Source organism: Pecten maximus, chromosome 12 (genome assembly GCF_902652985.1).
Source record: "Pecten maximus chromosome 12, xPecMax1.1, whole genome shotgun sequence".
Lineage (NCBI taxonomy): Eukaryota > Metazoa > Mollusca > Bivalvia > Pectinida > Pectinidae > Pecten > Pecten maximus.
The window spans coordinates 31606703-31626672 of NC_047026.1; the positions used below are offsets into that span (position 1 = coordinate 31606703).

Consider the following 19970-nt stretch of genomic DNA (forward strand, 5'->3'; position numbering starts at 1 on the left):
TTTATTTGCAAACTTTATAAAATTCTCATGGCTAGCAAAGTGCGTGGGTAACATTTTTGACTCAATAACTCCAACAGGAAACAAGTCAGAAATATTCTCTAAAGGGAGATAATTTTCTTAAGTATCTCCCTTCCTGATAACTCCTGGCCTCCTTAAGTTAACATGTACCCTGAATGCATTTTGTTATGATTACTTTTTGTTATATGATGTTGTACAAAATATGAATTTGTATCATTTTTGAGATATGCTACATTTCGTGGAATGCACACCAGTACACGAACATCCTAGATAGTTAGCTGTGATATCATAAGTGTGTAATATCCACCATATTGAATATAAATAAATGAGACAGATGCAGGATGAAATCATCATATCACTGTGTGGTATGATGTGATATAACTGTATTTCAATATTTGGCATTGAACTTTATGTTATACTGAAGAACTTGCAGCTTGTTGGATCAGTATTATATACAAATTGAATAATTGATTGATGATTGGGAAATTATTGGACAGTTGCGAGTGTGTCAGGTGGTACCGTGATGGTATTTCAAGCAAGACTATATTGTGTAGATTATCAATGAAATTTGTTTAAACACAAAAAGACAAAAAATATTTATGCACTTCTCATCAATGTTATCGTATAAGACGCCACGTCCCTGTAACCTTAAGATCATATTGACACATGAGCAGATTAGTCAAAATAGCAGATGACGAATTGTGTCAAAGTAACTGTTGTAGCCTAAAATGTGTCAAAGTAACTGTTGTAGCCTAAAATGTGTCAAAGTAACTGTTGTAGCCTAAAATGTGTCAAAGGTACTGTTGTAGCCTAAAATGTGTCAAAGTAACTGTTGTGGCCTGAAATGTGTCAAAGTAACTGTCGTAGCCTAAAATGTGTCAGAGTCACTGTTGTGGCATAAAATGTGTCAAAGTAACTGTTGTAGCCTAAAATGTGTCAAAGTAACTGTTGTAGCCTAAAATGTGTCAAAGTAACTGTTGTGGCGTGAAATGTGTCAAAGTAGCTGTTGTAGCCTAAAATGTGTCAAAGTAACTGTTGTAGCCTAAAATGTGTCAAAGTAACTGTTGTGGCCTGAAATGTGTCAAAGTAACTGTTGTGGCATAAAATGTGTCAAAGTAATTGTTGTGGCCTGAAATGTGTCAAAGTCACTGTTGTGGCATAAAATGTGTCAAAGTAACTGTTGTGACATAAAATGTGTCAAAGTAACTGTTGTGGCCTAAAATGTGTCAAAGTAACTGTTGTAGCCTAAAATGTGTCAAAGTTACTGTTGTGGCCTAAAATGTGTCAAAGTAACTGTTGTGGCCTAAAATGTGTCAAAGTTACTGTTGTGGCCTAAAATGTGTCAAAGTTACTGTTGTGGCCTAAAATGTGTCAAAGTAACTGTTGTAGCCTAAAATGTGTCAAAGTTACTGTTGTGGCCTAAAATGTGTCAAAGTAACTGTTGTGGCCTAAAATGTGTCAAAGTTACTGTTGTGGCCTAAAATGTGTCAAGGTAACTGTTGTAGCCTAAAATGTGTCAAAGTAACAGTTGTGGCCTGAAATGTTTCAAAGTAACTGTTGTGGCATAAAATGTGTCAAAGTAACTGTTGTGGCATAAAATGTGTCAAAGTAATTGTTGTGGCCTGAAATGTGTCAAAGTCACTGTTGTGGCATAAAATGTGTCAAAGTAACTGTTGTGACTTAAAATGTGTCAAAGTAACTGTTGTGGCCTAAAATGTGTCAAAGTTACTGTTGTGGCCTAAAATGTGTCAAAGTAACTGTTGTAGCCTAAAATGTGTCAAAGTAACTGTTGTGGCCTGAAATGTGTCAAAGTAACTGTTGTGGCCTAAAATGTGTCAAAGTAACTGTTGTGGCCTGAAATGTGTCAAAGTATCTGTTGTGGCCTGAAATGTGTCAAAGTAACTGTTGTAGCCTAAAATGTGTCAAAGTAACTGTTGTAGCCTAAAATGTGTCAAAGTAACTGTTGTGGCCTGAAATGTGTCAAAGTAGCTGTTGTAGCCTAAAATGTGTCAAAGTAACTGTTGTAGCCTGAAATGTGTCAAACTAAGTGTTGTGCCTGAAATGTGTCAAAGTAACTGTTGTGGCCTGAAATGTGTCAAAGTAACTGTTGTAGCCTAAAATGTGTCAAAGTAACTGTTGTGGCCTGAAATGTGTCAAAGTAACTGTTGTAGCCTGAAATGTGTCAAGTAACTGTTGTGGCATAAAATGTGTCAAAGTAACTGTTGTTGCCTGAAATGTGTCCAAGTAACTGTTGTAGCCTAAAATGTGTCAAAGTAACTGTTGTGGCATCAAATTTGTCAAAGAAACTGTTGTTGCCTGAAATGTGTCAAAGTAACTGTTGTAGCCTAAAATGTGTCAGAGTCACTGTTGTAGCCTGAAATGAGTCAAAGTAACTGTTGTGGCCTGAAATGTGTCAAAGTAACTGTTGTAGTCTAAAATGTGTCAGAGTCACTGTTGTAGCCTAAAATGTGTCAAAGTAACTGTTGTGGCCTAAAATGTGTCAAAGTAACTGTTGTAGCCTTAAATGTGTCAAAGTCACTGTTGTAGCCTAAAATGTGTCAAAGTAACAGTTGTGACCTGAAATGTGTCAAAGTAACTGTTGTAGCCTAAAATGTGTCAAAGTAACTGTTGTGGCATAAAATGTGTCAAAGTAACTGTTGTAGCCTAAAATGTGTCAAAGTGACTGTTGTGGCCTGAAATGTGTCAAAGTAACTGTTGTGGCATAAAATGTGTCAAATTAATTGTTGTGGCCTGAAATGTGTCAAAGTCACTGTTGTGGCATAAAATGTGTCAAAGTAACTGTTGTGACATAAAATGTGTCAAAGTAACTGTTGTGGCATAAAATGTGTCAAAGTAACTGTTGTGGCATCAAATGTGTCAAAGTCACTGTTGTAGCCTTAAATGTGTCAAAGTAACTGTTGTGGCATAAAATGTGTCAAAGTAACTGTTGTGACATAAAATGTGTCAAAGTAACTGTTGTGGCCTAAAATGTGTCAAAGTAACTGTTGTAGCCTAAAATGTGTCAAAGTTACTGTTGTGGCCTAAAATGTGTCAAAGTAACTGTTGTGGCCTAAAATGTGTCAAAGTTACTGTTGTGGCCTAAAATGTGTCAAAGTAACTGTTGTGACATAAAATGTGTCAAAGTAACTGTTGTGGCCTAAAATGTGTCAAAGTAACTGTTGTAGCCTAAAATGTGTCAAAGTTACTGTTGTGGCCTAAAATGTGTCAAAGTAACTGTTGTGGCCTAAAATGTGTCAAAGTTACTGTTGTGGCCTAAAATGTGTCAAAGTTACTGTTGTGGCCTAAAATGTGTCAAAGTAACTGTTGTAGCCTAAAATGTGTCAAAGTTACTGTTGTGGCCTAAAATGTGTCAAAGTAACTGTTGTGGCCTAAAATGTGTCAAAGTTACTGTTGTGGCCTAAAATGTGTCAAGGTAACTGTTGTAGCCTAAAATGTGTCAAAGTAACAGTTGTGGCCTGAAATGTTTCAAAGTAACTGTTGTGGCATAAAATGTGTCAAAGTAAATGTTGTGGCATAAAATGTGTCAAAGTAATTGTTGTGGCCTGAAATGTGTCAAAGTCACTGTTGTGGCATAAAATGTGTCAAAGTAACTGTTGTGACATAAAATGTGTCAAAGTAACTGTTGTGGCCTAAAATGTGTCAAAGTTACTGTTGTGGCCTAAAATGTGTCAAAGTAACTGTTGTAGCCTAAAATGTGTCAAAGTAACTGTTGTGGCCTGAAATGTGTCAAAGTAACTGTTGTAGCCTGAAATGTGTCAAGTAACTGTTGTGGCATAAAATGTGTCAAAGTAACTGTTGTTGCCTGAAATGTGTCCAAGTAACTGTTGTAGCCTAAAATGTGTCAAAGTAACTGTTGTGGCATCAAATTTGTCAAAGAAACTGTTGTTGCCTGAAATGTGTCAAAGTAACTGTTGTAGCCTAAAATGTGTCAAAGTAACTGTTGTGGCATAAAATGTGTCCAAGTAACTGTTGTAGCCTAAAATGTGTCAAAGTGACTGTTGTGGCCTGAAATGTGTCAAAGTAACTGTTGTGGCATAAAATGTGTCAAATTAATTGTTGTGGCCTGAAATGTGTCAAAGTCACTGTTGTGGCATAAAATGTGTCAAAGTAACTGTTGTGACATAAAATGTGTCAAAGTAACTGTTGTGGCATAAAATGTGTCAAAGTAACTGTTGTGGCATCAAATGTGTCAAAGTCACTGTTGTAGCCTTAAATGTGTCAAAGTAACTGTTGTGGCATAAAATGTGTCAAAGTAACTGTTGTGACATAAAATGTGTCAAAGTAACTGTTGTGGCCTAAAATGTGTCAAAGTAACTGTTGTAGCCTAAAATGTGTCAAAGTTACTGTTGTGGCCTAAAATGTGTCAAAGTAACTGTTGTGGCCTAAAATGTGTCAAAGTTACTGTTGTGGCCTAAAATGTGTCAAAGTAACTGTTGTGACATAAAATGTGTCAAAGTAACTGTTGTGGCCTAAAATGTGTCAAAGTAACTGTTGTAGCCTAAAATGTGTCAAAGTTACTGTTGTGGCCTAAAATGTGTCAAAGTAACTGTTGTGGCCTAAAATGTGTCAAAGTTACTGTTGTGGCCTAAAATGTGTCAAAGTTACTGTTGTGGCCTAAAATGTGTCAAAGTAACTGTTGTAGCCTAAAATGTGTCAAAGTTACTGTTGTGGCCTAAAATGTGTCAAAGTAACTGTTGTGGCCTAAAATGTGTCAAAGTTACTGTTGTGGCCTAAAATGTGTCAAGGTAACTGTTGTAGCCTAAAATGTGTCAAAGTAACAGTTGTGGCCTGAAATGTTTCAAAGTAACTGTTGTGGCATAAAATGTGTCAAAGTAACTGTTGTGGCATAAAATGTGTCAAAGTAATTGTTGTGGCCTGAAATGTGTCAAAGTCACTGTTGTGGCATAAAATGTGTCAAAGTAACTGTTGTGACATAAAATGTGTCAAAGTAACTGTTGTGGCCTAAAATGTGTCAAAGTTACTGTTGTGGCCTAAAATGTGTCAAAGTAACTGTTGTAGCCTAAAATGTGTCAAAGTAACTGTTGTGGCCTGAAATGTGTCAAAGTAACTGTTGTGGCCTAAAATGTGTCAAAGTAACTGTTGTGGCCTGAAATGTGTCAAAGTATCTGTTGTGGCCTGAAATGTGTCAAAGTAACTGTTGTAGCCTAAAATGTGTCAAAGTAACTGTTGTAGCCTAAAATGTGTCAAAGTAACTGTTGTGGCCTGAAATGTGTCAAAGTAGCTGTTGTAGCCTAAAATGTGTCAAAGTAACTGTTGTAGCCTGAAATGTGTCAAACTAAGTGTTGTGCCTGAAATGTGTCAAAGTAACTGTTGTGGCCTGAAATGTGTCAAAGTAACTGTTGTAGCCTAAAATGTGTCAAAGTAACTGTTGTGGCCTGAAATGTGTCAAAGTAACTGTTGTAGCCTGAAATGTGTCAAGTAACTGTTGTGGCATAAAATGTGTCAAAGTAACTGTTGTTGCCTGAAATGTGTCCAAGTAACTGTTGTAGCCTAAAATGTGTCAAAGTAACTGTTGTGGCATCAAATTTGTCAAAGAAACTGTTGTTGCCTGAAATGTGTCAAAGTAACTGTTGTAGCCTAAAATGTGTCAGAGTCACTGTTGTAGCCTGAAATGAGTCAAAGTAACTGTTGTGGCCTGAAATGTGTCAAAGTAACTGTTGTAGTCTAAAATGTGTCAGAGTCACTGTTGTAGCCTAAAATGTGTCAAAGTAACTGTTGTGGCCTAAAATGTGTCAAAGTAACTGTTGTAGCCTTAAATGTGTCAAAGTCACTGTTGTAGCCTAAAATGTGTCAAAGTAACAGTTGTGACCTGAAATGTGTCAAAGTAACTGTTGTAGCCTAAAATGTGTCAAAGTAACTGTTGTGGCATAAAATGTGTCAAAGTAACTGTTGTAGCCTAAAATGTGTCAAAGTGACTGTTGTGGCCTGAAATGTGTCAAAGTAACTGTTGTGGCATAAAATGTGTCAAATTAATTGTTGTGGCCTGAAATGTGTCAAAGTCACTGTTGTGGCATAAAATGTGTCAAAGTAACTGTTGTGACATAAAATGTGTCAAAGTAACTGTTGTGGCATAAAATGTGTCAAAGTAACTGTTGTGGCATCAAATGTGTCAAAGTCACTGTTGTAGCCTTAAATGTGTCAAAGTAACTGTTGTGGCATAAAATGTGTCAAAGTAACTGTTGTGGCCTGAAATGTGTCAAAGTTACTGTTGTGGCCTAAAATGTGTCAAAGTAACTGTTGTAGCCTAAAATGTGTCAAAGTAACTGTTGTTGCCTTAAATGTGTCAAAGTCACTGTTGTAGCCTAAAATGTGTCAGAGTAACTGTTGTGGCCTAAAATGTGTCAAAGTAACTGTTGTAGCCTAAAATGTGTCAAAGTAACTGTTGTGGCCTGGAATGTGTCAAAGTAACTGTTGTGGCCTAAAATGTGTCAAAGTAACTGTTGTGGCCTGAAATGTGTCAGAGTCACTGTTGTGGCCTAAAATGTGTCAAAGTTACTGTTGTGGCCTAAAATGTGTCAAAGTAACTGTTGTAGCCTAAAATGCGTCAAAGTAGCTGTTGTGGCCTGAAATGTGTCAAAGTAACTGTTGTAGCCTAAAATGTGTCAAAGTAACTGTTGTGGCCTGAAATGTGTCAAAGTAACTGTTGTAGCCTAAAATGTGTCAGAGTCACTGTTGTGGCATAAAATGTGTCAAAGTAACTGTTGTGGCCTGAAATGTGTCAAAGTATCTGTTGTGGCCTGAAATGTGTCAAAGTAACTGTTGTAGCCTAAAATGTGTCAAAGTAACTGTTGTAGCCTAAAATGTGTCAAAGTAACTGTTGTGGCCTGAAATGTGTCAAAGTAGCTGTTGTAGCCTAAAATGTGTCAAAGTAACTGTTGTAGCCTGAAATGTGTCAAACTAACTGTTGTGCCTGAAATGTGTCAAAGTAACTGTTGTGGCCTGAAATGTGTCAAAGTAACTGTTGTAGCCTAAAATGTGTCAAAGTAACTGTTGTGGCCTGAAATGTGTCAAAGTAACTGTTGTAGCCTAAAATGTGTCAAAGTAACTGTTGTGGCATAAAATGTGTCAAAGTAACTGTTGTTGCCTGGAATGTGTCCAAGAAACTGTTGTTGCCTGAAATGTGTCAAAGTAACTGTTGTGGCATCAAATGTGTCAAAGGAACTGTTGTTGCCTGAAATGTGTCAAAGTAACTGTTGTAGCCTAAAATGTGTCAGTCACTGTTGTAGCCTGAAATGAGTCAAAGTAACTGTTGTGGCCTGAAATGTGTCAAAGTAACTGTTGTAGTCTAAAATGTGTCAGAGTCACTGTTGTAGCCTAAAATGTGTCAAAGTAACTGTTGTGGCCTAAAATGTGTCAAAGTAACTGTTGTAGCCTTAAATGTGTCAAAGTCACTGTTGTAGCCTAAAATGTGTCAAAGTAACAGTTGTGACCTGAAATGTGTCAAAGTAACTGTTGTGGCATAAAATGTGTCAAAGTAATTGTTGTGGCCTGAAATGTGTCAAAGTCACTGTTGTGGCATAAAATGTGTCAAAGTAACTGTTGTGGCATCAAATGTGTCAAATTAATTGTTGTGGCCTGAAATGTGTCAAAGTCACTGTTGTGGCATAAAATGTGTCAAAGTAACTGTTGTGACATAACATGTGTCAAAGTAACTGTTGTGGCATAAAATGTGTCAAAGTAACTGTTGTGGCATCAAATGTGTCAAAGTCACTGTTGTAGCCTTAAATGTGTCAAAGTAACTGTTGTGGCATAAAATGTGTCAAAGTAACTTGTGGCATCAAATGTGTCAAAGTAACTGTTGTAGCCTTAAATGTGTCAAAGTCACTGTTGTAGCCTAAAATGTGTCAAAGTAACAGTTGTGACCTGAAATGTGTCAAAGTAACTGTTGTAGCCTAAAATGTGTCAAAGTAACTGTTGTGGCCTGAAATGTGTCAAAGTAACAGTTGTGGCCTGAAATGTGTCAAAGTAACTGTTGTGGCATAAAATGTGTCAAAGTAACTGTTGTGGCATAAAATATGTCAAAGTAATTGTTGTGGCCTGAAATGTGTCAAAGTCACTGTTGTGGCATAAAATGTGTCAAAGTAACTGTTGTGGCCTAAAATGTGTCAAAGTTACTGTTGTGGCCTAAAATGTGTCAAAGTAACTGTTGTGGCCTAAAATGTGTCAAAGTTACTGTTGTGGCCTAAAATGTGTCAAAGTTACTGTTGTGGCCTAAAATGTGTCAAAGTAACTGTTGTAGCCTAAAATGTGTCAAAGTTACTGTTGTGGCTTAAAATGTGTCAAAGTAACTGTTGTGGCCTAAAATGTGTCAAAGTTACTGTTGTGGCCTAAAATGTGTCAAAGTTACTGTTGTGGCCTAAAATGTGTCAAAGTAACTGTTGTAGCCTAAAATGTGTCAAAGTAACTGTTGTGGCCTGAAATGTGTCAAAGTAACTGTTGTGGCCTAAAATGTGTCAGAGTCACTGTTGTGGCCTAAAATGTGTCAAAGTAACTGTTGTGGCCTGAAATGTGTCAAAGTATCTGTTGTGGCCTGAAATGTGTCAAAGTAACTGTTGTAGCCTAAAATGTGTCAAAGTAACTGTTGTAGCCTAAAATGTGTCAAAGTAACTGTTGTGGCCTGAAATGTGTCAAAGTAGCTGTTGTAGCCTAAAATGTGTCAAACTAACTGTTGTGCCTGAAATGTGTCAAAGTAACTGTTGTGGCCTGAAATGTGTCAAAGTAACTGTTGTAGCCTAAAATGTGTCAAAGTAACTGTTGTGGCCTGAAATGTGTCAAAGTAACTGTTGTAGCCTGAAATGTGTCAAAGTAACTGTTGTGGCATAAAATGTGTCAAAGTAACTGTTGTTGCCTGAAATGTGTCCAAGTAACTGTTGTAGCCTAAAATGTGTCAAAGTAACTGTTGTGGCATCAAATTTGTCAAAGAAACTGTTGTTGCCTGAAATGTGTCAAAGTAACTGTTGTAGCCTAAAATGTGTCAGAGTCACTGTTGTAGCCTGAAATGAGTCAAAGTAACTGTTGTGGCCTGAAATGTGTCAAAGTAACTGTTGTAGTCTAAAATGTGTCAGAGTCACTGTTGTAGCCTGAAATGTGTCAAAGTAACTGTTGTGGCCTAAAATGTGTCAAAGTAACTGTTGTAGCCTTAAATGTGTCAAAGTCACTGTTGTAGCCTAAAATTTGTCAAAGTAACAGTTGTGACCTGAAATGTGTCAGAGTAACTGTTGTAGCCTAAAATGTGTCAAAGTAACTGTTGTGGCATAAAATGTGTCAAAGTAACTGTTGTAGCCTAAAATGTGTCAAAGTAACTGTTGTGGCCTGAAATGTGTCAAAGTAACTGTTGTGGCATAAAATGTGTCAAAGTAATTGTTGTGGCCTGAAATGTGTCAAAGTCACTGTTGTGGCATAAAATGTGTCAAAGTAACTGTTGTGGCATAAAATGTGTCAAATTAATTGTTGTGGCCTGAAATGTGTCAAAGTCACTGTTGTGGCATAAAATGTGTCAAAGTAACTGTTGTGACATAACATGTGTCAAAGTAACTGTTGTGGCATAAAATGTGTCAAAGTAACTGTTGTGGCATCAAATGTGTCAAAGTCACTGTTGTAGCCTTAAATGTGTCAAAGTAACTGTTGTGGCATAAAATGTGTCAAAGTAACTGTTGTGGCCTGAAATGTGTCAAAGTAACTGTTGTAGCCTGAAATGTGTCAAAGTAACTGTTGTAGCCTAAAATGTGTCAAAGTAACTGTTGTTGCCTTAAATGTGTCAAAGTCACTGTTGTAGCCTAAAATGTGTCAAAGTAACAGTTGTGACCTGAAATGTGTCAAAGTAACTGTTGTAGCCTAAAATGTGTCAAAGTAACTGTTGTAGCCTTAAATGTGTCAAAGTAACTGTTGTAGCCTGAAATGTGTCAAAGTAACTGTTGTGGCCTGAAATGAGTCAAAGTAACTGTTGTAGCCTAAAATGTGTCAAAGTAACTGTTGTGGCCTAAAATGTGTCAAAGTAACTGTTGTAGCCTAAAATGTGTCAAAGTAACTGTTGTGGCCTAAAATGTGTCAAAGTAACTGTTGTGGCCTAAAATGTGTCAAAGTTACTGTTGTGGCCTAAAATGTGTCAAAGTAACTGTTGTAGCCTAAAATGTGTCAAAGTAACTGTTGTTGCCTTAAATGTGTCAAAGTCACTGTTGTAGCCTAAAATGTGTCAAAGTAACAGTTGTGACCTGAAATGTGTCAAAGTAACTGTTGTAGCCTAAAATGTGTCAAAGTAACTGTTGTAGCCTTAAATGTGTCAAAGTAACTGTTGTAGCCTGAAATGTGTCAAAGTAACTGTTGTAGCCTAAAATGTGTCAAAGTAACTGTTGTAGCATAAAATGTGTCAAAGTAACAGTTGTGACCTGAAATGTGTCAAAGTCACTGTTGTGGCATGAAATGTGTCAAAGTAACTGTTGTAGCCTAAAATGTGTCAAAGTAACTGTTGTGGCCTGAAATGTGTCAAAGTAACTGTTGTAGCCTAAAATGTGTCAAAGTCACTGTTGTGGCATAAAATGTGTCAAAGTAACTGTTGTGGCCTGAAATGTGTCCAAGTAACTGTTGTAGCCTTAAATGTGTCAAAGTAACTGTTGTGGCCTGAAATGTGTCAAAGTAACTGTTGTGGCCTGAAATGTGTCAAAGTAACTGTTGTGGCCTAAAATGCGTCAAAGTAACTGTTGTAGCCTGAAATGTGTCAAAGTAACTGTTGTGGCCTGAAATGTGTCAAAGTAACTGTTGTTGCCTAAAATGTGTCAAAGTAACTGTTGTAGCCTAAAATGTGTCAAAGTAATTGTTGTGGCATAAAATGTGTCAAAGTAACTGTTGTTGCCTGAAATGTGTCCAAGTAACTGTTGTAGCCTGAAATGAGTCAAAGTAACTGTTGTGGCCTGAAATGTGTCAAAGTAACTGTTGTAGCCTAAAATGTGTCAGAGTCACTGTTGTGACCTAAAATGTGTCAAAGTTACTGTTGTGGCCTAAAATGTGTCAAAGTAACTGTTGTGGCCTAAAATGTGTCAAAGTAACTGTTGTAGCATAAAATGTGTCAAAGTAACAGTTGTGACCTGAAATGTGTCAAAGTCACTGTTGTGGCATGAAATGTGTCAAAGTAACTGTTGTAGCCTAAAATGTGTCAAAGTCACTGTTGTGGCATAAAATGTGTCAAAGTAACTGTTGTGGCCTGAAATGTGTCCAAGTAACTGTTGTAGCCTTAAATGTGTCAAAGTAACTGTTGTGGCATCAAATGTGTCAAAGTAACTGTTGTGGCCTGAAATGTGTCAAAGTAACTGTTGTGGCCTAAAATGCGTCAAAGTAACTGTTGTAGCCTGAAATGTGTCAAAGTAACTGTTGTGGCCTGAAATGTGTCAAAGTAACTGTTGTTGCCTAAAATGTGTCAAAGTAACTGTTGTAGCCTAAAATGTGTCAAAGTAATTGTTGTGGCATAAAATGTGTCAAAGTAACTGTTGTGACATAAAATGTGTCAAAGTAACTGTTGTGACCTGAAATGTGTCCAAGTAACTGTTGTGGCCTTAAATGTGTCAAAGTAACTGTTGTGGCATAAAATGTGTCAAAGTAATTGTTGTGGCCTGAAATGTGTCAAAGTAACTGTTGTGGCATAAAATGTGTCAAAGTAACTGTTGTAGCCTAAAATGTGTCCAAGTAACTGTTGTTGCCTGAAATGTGTCCAAGTAACTGTTGTAGCCTGAAATGAGTCAAAGTAACTGTTGTGGCCTGAAATGTGTCAAAGTAACTGTTGTAGCCTAAAATGTGTCAGAGTCACTGTTGTGACCTAAAATGTGTCAAAGTTACTGTTGTGGCCTAAAATGTGTCAAAGTAACTGTTGTGGCCTAAAATGTGTCAAAGTAACTGTTGTAGCATAAAATGTGTCAAAGTAACAGTTGTGACCTGAAATGTGTCAAAGTCACTGTTGTGGCATGAAATGTGTCAAAGTAACTGTTGTAGCCTAAAATGTGTCAAAGTAACTGTTGTGGCCTGAAATGTGTCAAAGTAACTGTTGTAGCCTAAAATGTGTCAAAGTCACTGTTGTGGCATAAAATGTGTCAAAGTAACTGTTGTGGCCTGAAATGTGTCCAAGTAACTGTTGTAGCCTTAAATGTGTCAAAGTAACTGTTGTGGCATCAAATGTGTCAAAGTAACTGTTGTGGCCTGAAATGTGTCAAAGTAACTGTTGTGGCCTAAAATGCGTCAAAGTAACTGTTGTAGCCTGAAATGTGTCAAAGTAACTGTTGTGGCCTGAAATGTGTCAAAGTAACTGTTGTTGCCTAAAATGTGTCAAAGTAACTGTTGTAGCCTAAAATGTGTCAAAGTAATTGTTGTGGCATAAAATGTGTCAAAGTAACTGTTGTGACATAAAATGTGTCAAAGTAACTGTTGTGGCCTGAAATGTGTCCAAGTAACTGTTGTGGCCTTAAATGTGTCAAAGTAACTGTTGTGGCATAAAATGTGTCAAAGTAATTGTTGTGGCCTGAAATGTGTCAAAGTAACTGTTGTGGCATAAAATGTGTCAAAGTAACTGTTGTAGCCTAAAATGTGTCCAAGTAACTGTTGTGGCCTGAAATGTGTCAAAGTAACTGTTGTGGCCTGAAATTTGTCAAAGTAACTGTTGTAGCCTTAAATGTGTCAAAGTAACTGTTGTAGCCTGAAATGAGTCAAAGTTACTGTTGTAGCCTGAAATGAGTCAAAGTAACTGTTGTGGCCTGAAATGTGTCAAAGTAACTGATGTAGCCTAAAATGTGTCAGAGTCACTGTTGTGTCCTAAAATGTGTCAAAGTAACTGTTGTGGCCTAAAATGTGTCAAAGTAACTGTTGTGGCCTAAAATGTGTCAAAGTAACTGTTGTGGCCTGAAATGTGTCAAAGTAACTGTTGTAGCCTAAAATGTGTCAAAGTAACTGTTGTGGCCTGAAATGTGTCAAAGTAACTGTTGTAGCGTAAAATATGTCAGAGTCACTGTTGTAGCCTAAAATGTGTCAAAGTAACTGTTGTTGCCTGAAATGTGTCTAAGTAACTGTTGTAGTCTGAAATGAGTCAAAGTAACTGTTGTGGCCTGAAATGTGTCAAAGTAACTGTTGTGGCCTGAAATGTGTCAAAGTAATTGTCGTGGTCTAAAATGTGTCAAAGTAACTGTTGTAGCCTTAAATGTGTCAAAGTCACTGTTGTAGCCTAAATTGTGTCAAAGTAACAGTTGTGACCTGAAATGTGTCAAAGTAACTGTTGTAGCCTAAAATGTGTCAAAGTAACTGTTGTGGCATAAAATGTGTCAAAGTAATTGTTGTGGCCTGAAATGTGTCAAAGTCACTGTTGTGGCCTAAAATGTGTCAAAGTAACTGTTGTGGCCTGAAATGTGTCAAAGTAACTGTTGTAGCCTAAAATGTGTCAAAGTCACTGTTGTGGCATAAAATGTGTCAAAGTAACTGTTGTGGCCTGAAATGTGTCCAAGTAACTGTTGTAGCCTTAAATGTGTCAAAGTAACTGTTGTGGCCTGAAATGTGTCAAAGTAACTGTTGTGGCCTGAAATGTGTCAAAGTAACTGTTGTGGCCTAAAATGCGTCAAAGTAACTGTTGTGGCCTGAAATGTGTCAAAGTAACTGTTGTGGCCTGAAATGTGTCAAAGTAACTGTTGTTGCCTAAAATGTGTCAAAGTAACTGTTGTAGCCTAAAATGTGTCAAAGTAATTGTTGTGGCATAAAATGTGTCAAAGTAACTGTTGTTGCCTGAAATGTGTCCAAGTAACTGTTGTAGCCTGAAATGAGTCAAAGTAACTGTTGTGGCCTGAAATGTGTCAAAGTAACTGTTGTAGCCTAAAATGTGTCAGAGTCACTGTTGTGACCTAAAATGTGTCAAAGTTACTGTTGTGGCCTAAAATGTGTCAAAGTAACTGTTGTGGCCTAAAATGTGTCAAAGTAACTGTTGTAGCATAAAATGTGTCAAAGTAACAGTTGTGACCTGAAATGTGTCAAAGTCACTGTTGTGGCATGAAATGTGTCAAAGTAACTGTTGTAGCCTAAAATGTGTCAAAGTCACTGTTGTGGCATAAAATGTGTCAAAGTAACTGTTGTGGCCTGAAATGTGTCCAAGTAACTGTTGTAGCCTTAAATGTGTCAAAGTAACTGTTGTGGCATCAAATGTGTCAAAGTAACTGTTGTGGCCTGAAATGTGTCAAAGTAACTGTTGTGGCCTAAAATGCGTCAAAGTAACTGTTGTAGCCTGAAATGTGTCAAAGTAACTGTTGTGGCCTGAAATGTGTCAAAGTAACTGTTGTTGCCTAAAATGTGTCAAAGTAACTGTTGTAGCCTAAAATGTGTCAAAGTAATTGTTGTGGCATAAAATGTGTCAAAGTAACTGTTGTGACATAAAATGTGTCAAAGTAACTGTTGTGACCTGAAATGTGTCCAAGTAACTGTTGTGGCCTTAAATGTGTCAAAGTAACTGTTGTGGCATAAAATGTGTCAAAGTAATTGTTGTGGCCTGAAATGTGTCAAAGTAACTGTTGTGGCATAAAATGTGTCAAAGTAACTGTTGTAGCCTAAAATGTGTCCAAGTAACTGTTGTTGCCTGAAATGTGTCCAAGTAACTGTTGTAGCCTGAAATGAGTCAAAGTAACTGTTGTGGCCTGAAATGTGTCAAAGTAACTGTTGTAGCCTAAAATGTGTCAGAGTCACTGTTGTGACCTAAAATGTGTCAAAGTTACTGTTGTGGCCTAAAATGTGTCAAAGTAACTGTTGTGGCCTAAAATGTGTCAAAGTAACTGTTGTAGCATAAAATGTGTCAAAGTAACAGTTGTGACCTGAAATGTGTCAAAGTCACTGTTGTGGCATGAAATGTGTCAAAGTAACTGTTGTAGCCTAAAATGTGTCAAAGTAACTGTTGTGGCCTGAAATGTGTCAAAGTAACTGTTGTAGCCTAAAATGTGTCAAAGTCACTGTTGTGGCATAAAATGTGTCAAAGTAACTGTTGTGGCCTGAAATGTGTCCAAGTAACTGTTGTAGCCTTAAATGTGTCAAAGTAACTGTTGTGGCCTGAAATTTGTCAAAGTAACTGTTGTAGCCTTAAATGTGTCAAAGTAACTGTTGTAGCCTGAAATGAGTCAAAGTTACTGTTGTAGCCTGAAATGAGTCAAAGTAACTGTTGTGGCCTGAAATGTGTCAAAGTAACTGATGTAGCCTAAAATGTGTCAGAGTCACTGTTGTGTCCTAAAATGTGTCAAAGTAACTGTTGTGGCCTAAAATGTGTCAAAGTAACTGTTGTGGCCTAAAATGTGTCAAAGTAACTGTTGTGGCCTGAAATGTGTCAAAGTAACTGTTGTAGCCTAAAATGTGTCAAAGTAACTGTTGTGGCCTGAAATGTGTCAAAGTAACTGTTGTAGCGTAAAATATGTCAGAGTCACTGTTGTAGCCTAAAATGTGTCAAAGTAACTGTTGTTGCCTGAAATGTGTCTAAGTAACTGTTGTAGTCTGAAATGAGTCAAAGTAACTGTTGTGGCCTGAAATGTGTCAAAGTAACTGTTGTGGCCTGAAATGTGTCAAAGTAATTGTCGTGGTCTAAAATGTGTCAAAGTAACTGTTGTAGCCTTAAATGTGTCAAAGTCACTGTTGTAGCCTAAATTGTGTCAAAGTAACAGTTGTGACCTGAAATGTGTCAAAGTAACTGTTGTAGCCTAAAATGTGTCAAAGTAACTGTTGTGGCATAAAATGTGTCAAAGTAACTGTTGTAGCCTAAAATGTGTCAAAGTCACTGTTGTGGCATAAAATGTGTCAAAGTAACAGTTGTGGCCTGAAATGTGTCCAAGTAACTGTTGTAGCCTAAAATGTGTCAAAGTAACTGTTGTAGCCTAAAATGTGTCAAAGTAACTGTTGTGGCCTGAAATGTGTCAAAGTAACTGTTGTGGCATAAAATGTGTCAGAGTCACTGTTGTGGCCTGAAATGTGTCAAAGTAACTGTTGTGACATAAAATGTGTCAAAGTAACTGTTGTGACCTGAAATGTGTCCAAGTAACTGTTGTGGCCTTAAATGTGTCAAAGTAACTGTTGTGGCATAAAATGTGTCAAAGTAATTGTTGTGGCCTGAAATGTGTCAAACTAACTGTTGTGGCATAAAATGTGTCAAAGTAACTGTTGTAGCCTAAAATGTGTCCAAGTAACTGTTGTGGCCTGAAATGTGTCAAAGTAACTGTTGTGGCCTGAAATTTGTCAAAGTAACTGTTGTAGCCTTAAATGTGTCAAAGTAACTGTTGTAGCCTGAAATGAGTCAAAGTTACTGTTGTAGCCTGAAATGAGTCAAAGTAACTGTTGTGGCCTGAAATGTGTCAAAGTAACTGATGTAGCCTAAAATGTGTCAGAGTCACTGTTGTGTCCTAAAATGTGTCAAAGTAACTGTTGTAGCCTGAAATGAGTCAAAGTAACTGTTGTAGCCTGAAATGAGTCAAAGTAACTGTTGTGGCCTGAAATGTGTCAAAGTAACTGTTGTAGCCTAAAATGTGTCAGAGTCACTGTCGTGTCCTAAAATGTGTCAAAGTAACTGTTGTAGCCTTAAATGTGTCAAAGTAACTGTTGTGGCATAAAATGTGTCAAAGTAACTGTTGTTGCCTGAAATGTGTCTAAGTAACTGTTGTAGCCTGAAATGTGTCAAAGTAACTGTTGTAGCCTGAAATGAGTCAAAGTAACTGTTGTGGCCTGAAATTTGTCGAATTAACTGTTGTGGCCTGAAATGTGTCAGAGTCACTGTTGTGGCCTAAAATGTGTCAAAGTAACTGTTGTGGTCTAAAATGTGTCAAAGTAACTGTTGTAGCCTTAAATGTGTCAAAGTCACTGTTGTAGCCTAAAATGTGTCAAAGTAACAGTTGTGACCTGAAATGTGTCAAAGTAACTGTTGTAGCCTAAAATGTGTCAAAGTAACTGTTGTGGCATAAAATGTGTCAAAGTAACTGTTGTAGCCTAAAATGTGTCAAAGTAACTGTTGTGGCCTAAAATGTGTCAAAGTAACTGTTGTAGCCTAAAATGTGTCAAAGTCACTGTTGTGGCATAAAATGTGTCACAGTCACTGTTGTGGCCTAAAATGTGTCCAAGTAACTGTTGTGGCCTGAAATGTATCAAAGTCACTGTTGTGGCATAAAATGTGTCAAAGTAACTGTTGTAGCCTTAAATGTGTCAAAGTCACTGTTGTGGCATAAAATGTGTCAAAGTAACTGTTGTAGCCTTAAATGTGTCAAGTCACTGTTGTTGCCTGAAATGTGTCAAAGTCACTGTTGTAGCCTTAAATGTGTCAAAGTAACTGTTGTGGCCTGAAATGTGTCAAAGTAACTGCTGTGGCCTAAAATGTGTCAAAGTAAGTGTTGTAGCCTTAAATGTGTCAAAGTCACTGATGTGGCATAAAATGTGTCAAAGTTACTGTTGTGGCCTTAAATGTAAGCATCTTTCAAATAAATGTTGTTTTGTAGAATGTTGGCCTATATTAAAATTGTTGAAAATATTCACGATAAATCTATTTTGAGCTACCACAAAACAACTTTAGTCATTGTTAACTGCAAGTGTTCATATTTTAACAACAAAAACCTGTGCTCTATAGGCGACTCTCACACTTGTGATGTCACCGCTCAGAATCTATCTATAGCAATGACCAACTCCAGTGCTAATTGGCTATTGACAGATTCACTCAGGTGACCGTTAAGGTCCATACACCTCTTGTTTATTAAATTACCTAGGCAAGTGACAATTATACTATCTTGTAACCATTTTGGATGCTATATTCAGTCAAGGATCAGTTAGACTATTGTAAAAAATAAACTGAAATAGACAATTTTCAATCTGTTTTGGTCGGTTTCATTTTCCAACACGCACACATTATTAATATCATTCACACAACAAATAAAAACTCCCTGACATTGCAGTACATTGCATTGGGACATTTTTGAATTTGATTGAAATACTTAAATTTGAAATTTATTGCAGGCAAAGTTTCCGTGCCAACACACCCTGTGTCAGAGAAGACTGGAGTACAGCTAAGGTATGGAAATGTCGACCTCTGGGTGACCCTAGGACAGATCGAAAAGACAACAGCTGAGGGCCTCATCATCTTCTGGGATTCAAAAACACTTTACGGTAGGAAACAAATTAATCCTTATTAACAATTGAATATCCTTGGAATAAGTATAGTGTATCATAAGGCAGGAAAGGTGTCAAAAGCGAGAGAAGACTATACCGGTCTCACCTTCCTGAAAAACACACAGTCATTTACAACAACTGAAAAACACTCACATTTGCATCACAAGAAAGTCACACACATTTACAACACCAGAAAAACACATTTACAACACCAGAAAAACACATTTACAACACCAGAAAAACACATTTACAACACCAGAAAAACACTCACATTTGCATCACAAGAAAGTCACACACATTTACAACACCAGAAAAACACATTTACAACACCAGAAAAACACATTTACAACACCAGAAAAACACATTTACAACACCAGAAAAACACTCACATTTGCATCACAAGAAAGTGACACATATTTACAACACCAGAAAAACACATTTACAACACCAGAAAAACACATTTACAACACCAGAAAAACACATTTACAACACAAGAAAAACACTCACATTTGCATCACAAGAAAGTGACACACATTTACAACACCAGAAAAACACATTTACAACACCCCAGAAAAACACATTTACAACACCAGAAAAACACATTTACAACACCAGAAAAACACATTTACAACACCAGAAAAACACTCACATTTGCATCACAAGAAAGTGACACATATTTACAACACCAGAAAAACACATTTACAACACCAGAAAAACACATTTACAACACCAGAAAAACATTTATAACACCAGAAAAACACATTTACAACACCAGAAAAACACATTTACAACACCAGAAAAACACATTTACAACACCAGAAAAACATATTTACAACACCAGAAAAACACATTTACAACACCAGAAAAACACTCACATTTGCATCACAAGAAAGTCACACACATTTACAACACCAGGAAAACACATTTATAACACCAGAAAAACACATTTACAACACCAGAAAAAAAAGTCAACAAGTTATACTACAGACTTTATTAATATAATCTTTAACTGTATTGCTACATTTGTATTTCATCTGTATAGCTTTTTATTAACTGGTACATACTTACAAAATGTACTCCCACCCCACTTGATAGTTTAATCCCTCTGTGCTTGTGCAATTATTTGTAACCACATACTGTATTTGATCTCAGAACTTTAGAAATATCTAGATATATTTAACTTGCATATTGTTCTGAGAATAGCTAAGGTGGCTAAAATAAGTCGACTGGTGTCAGCATCAATTTTCAGGTTTATAGTTTAATAGTTTAATTTTACAATTAGCTGCAGTCAATAGTGCTTCAGTTGCCAGTTTCAGTTTTATAATACGAGGCAAAGTGATGTTATAACATAGGCTAATTATTTAGTTATTTTATAAACCCAAAAGGAATTGAATTGTAATTTTGAGTAAGCCTTGTAATAAAGTTTTAATTCAAGAAAAAAATTATGCTCTGTGAAATCACCACATTCAAGAATCAGTTGGTTATTACAAAGTTGAAGCTTTGATATAGAGTATCAGTAATAGGCAGCGATTGTTAAATCCAATAGTTAATATCTGATAGATCTTAGATAAGTTAATTATGATCATCATAGTTAAGGCACGTTTTAACAATTCATTATTGTCCTTGGGACTTTTGCACAGTTTTAATGTTCATTTCAGAAACTCCCTTACGATGTTCCTACTTCAATGAAACTGTTAATCGAAGAGGAGTCAAGGATCTGCAAGACAAACGTTAGTCAAGAACTCTGTGGTGGCATATCCATGCATTTGCTGTTT

General features: G+C 36.8%; 1 protein-coding gene across 1 annotated transcript in view; it reads left to right on the forward strand.

Annotated features, from left to right (window-relative positions):
* The window catches only part of LOC117338989, a 138138-nt gene that overhangs the window by 93664 nt on the left and 24504 nt on the right, over window positions 1–19970 (forward strand). The window contains exons 28-29 of the mRNA XM_033900353.1: window positions 18043–18192; window positions 19854–19925. Coding sequence (XP_033756244.1) covers window positions 18043–18192; window positions 19854–19925 — 222 coding nt within the window. The remainder of the gene's footprint in view (window positions 1–18042; window positions 18193–19853; window positions 19926–19970) is intronic.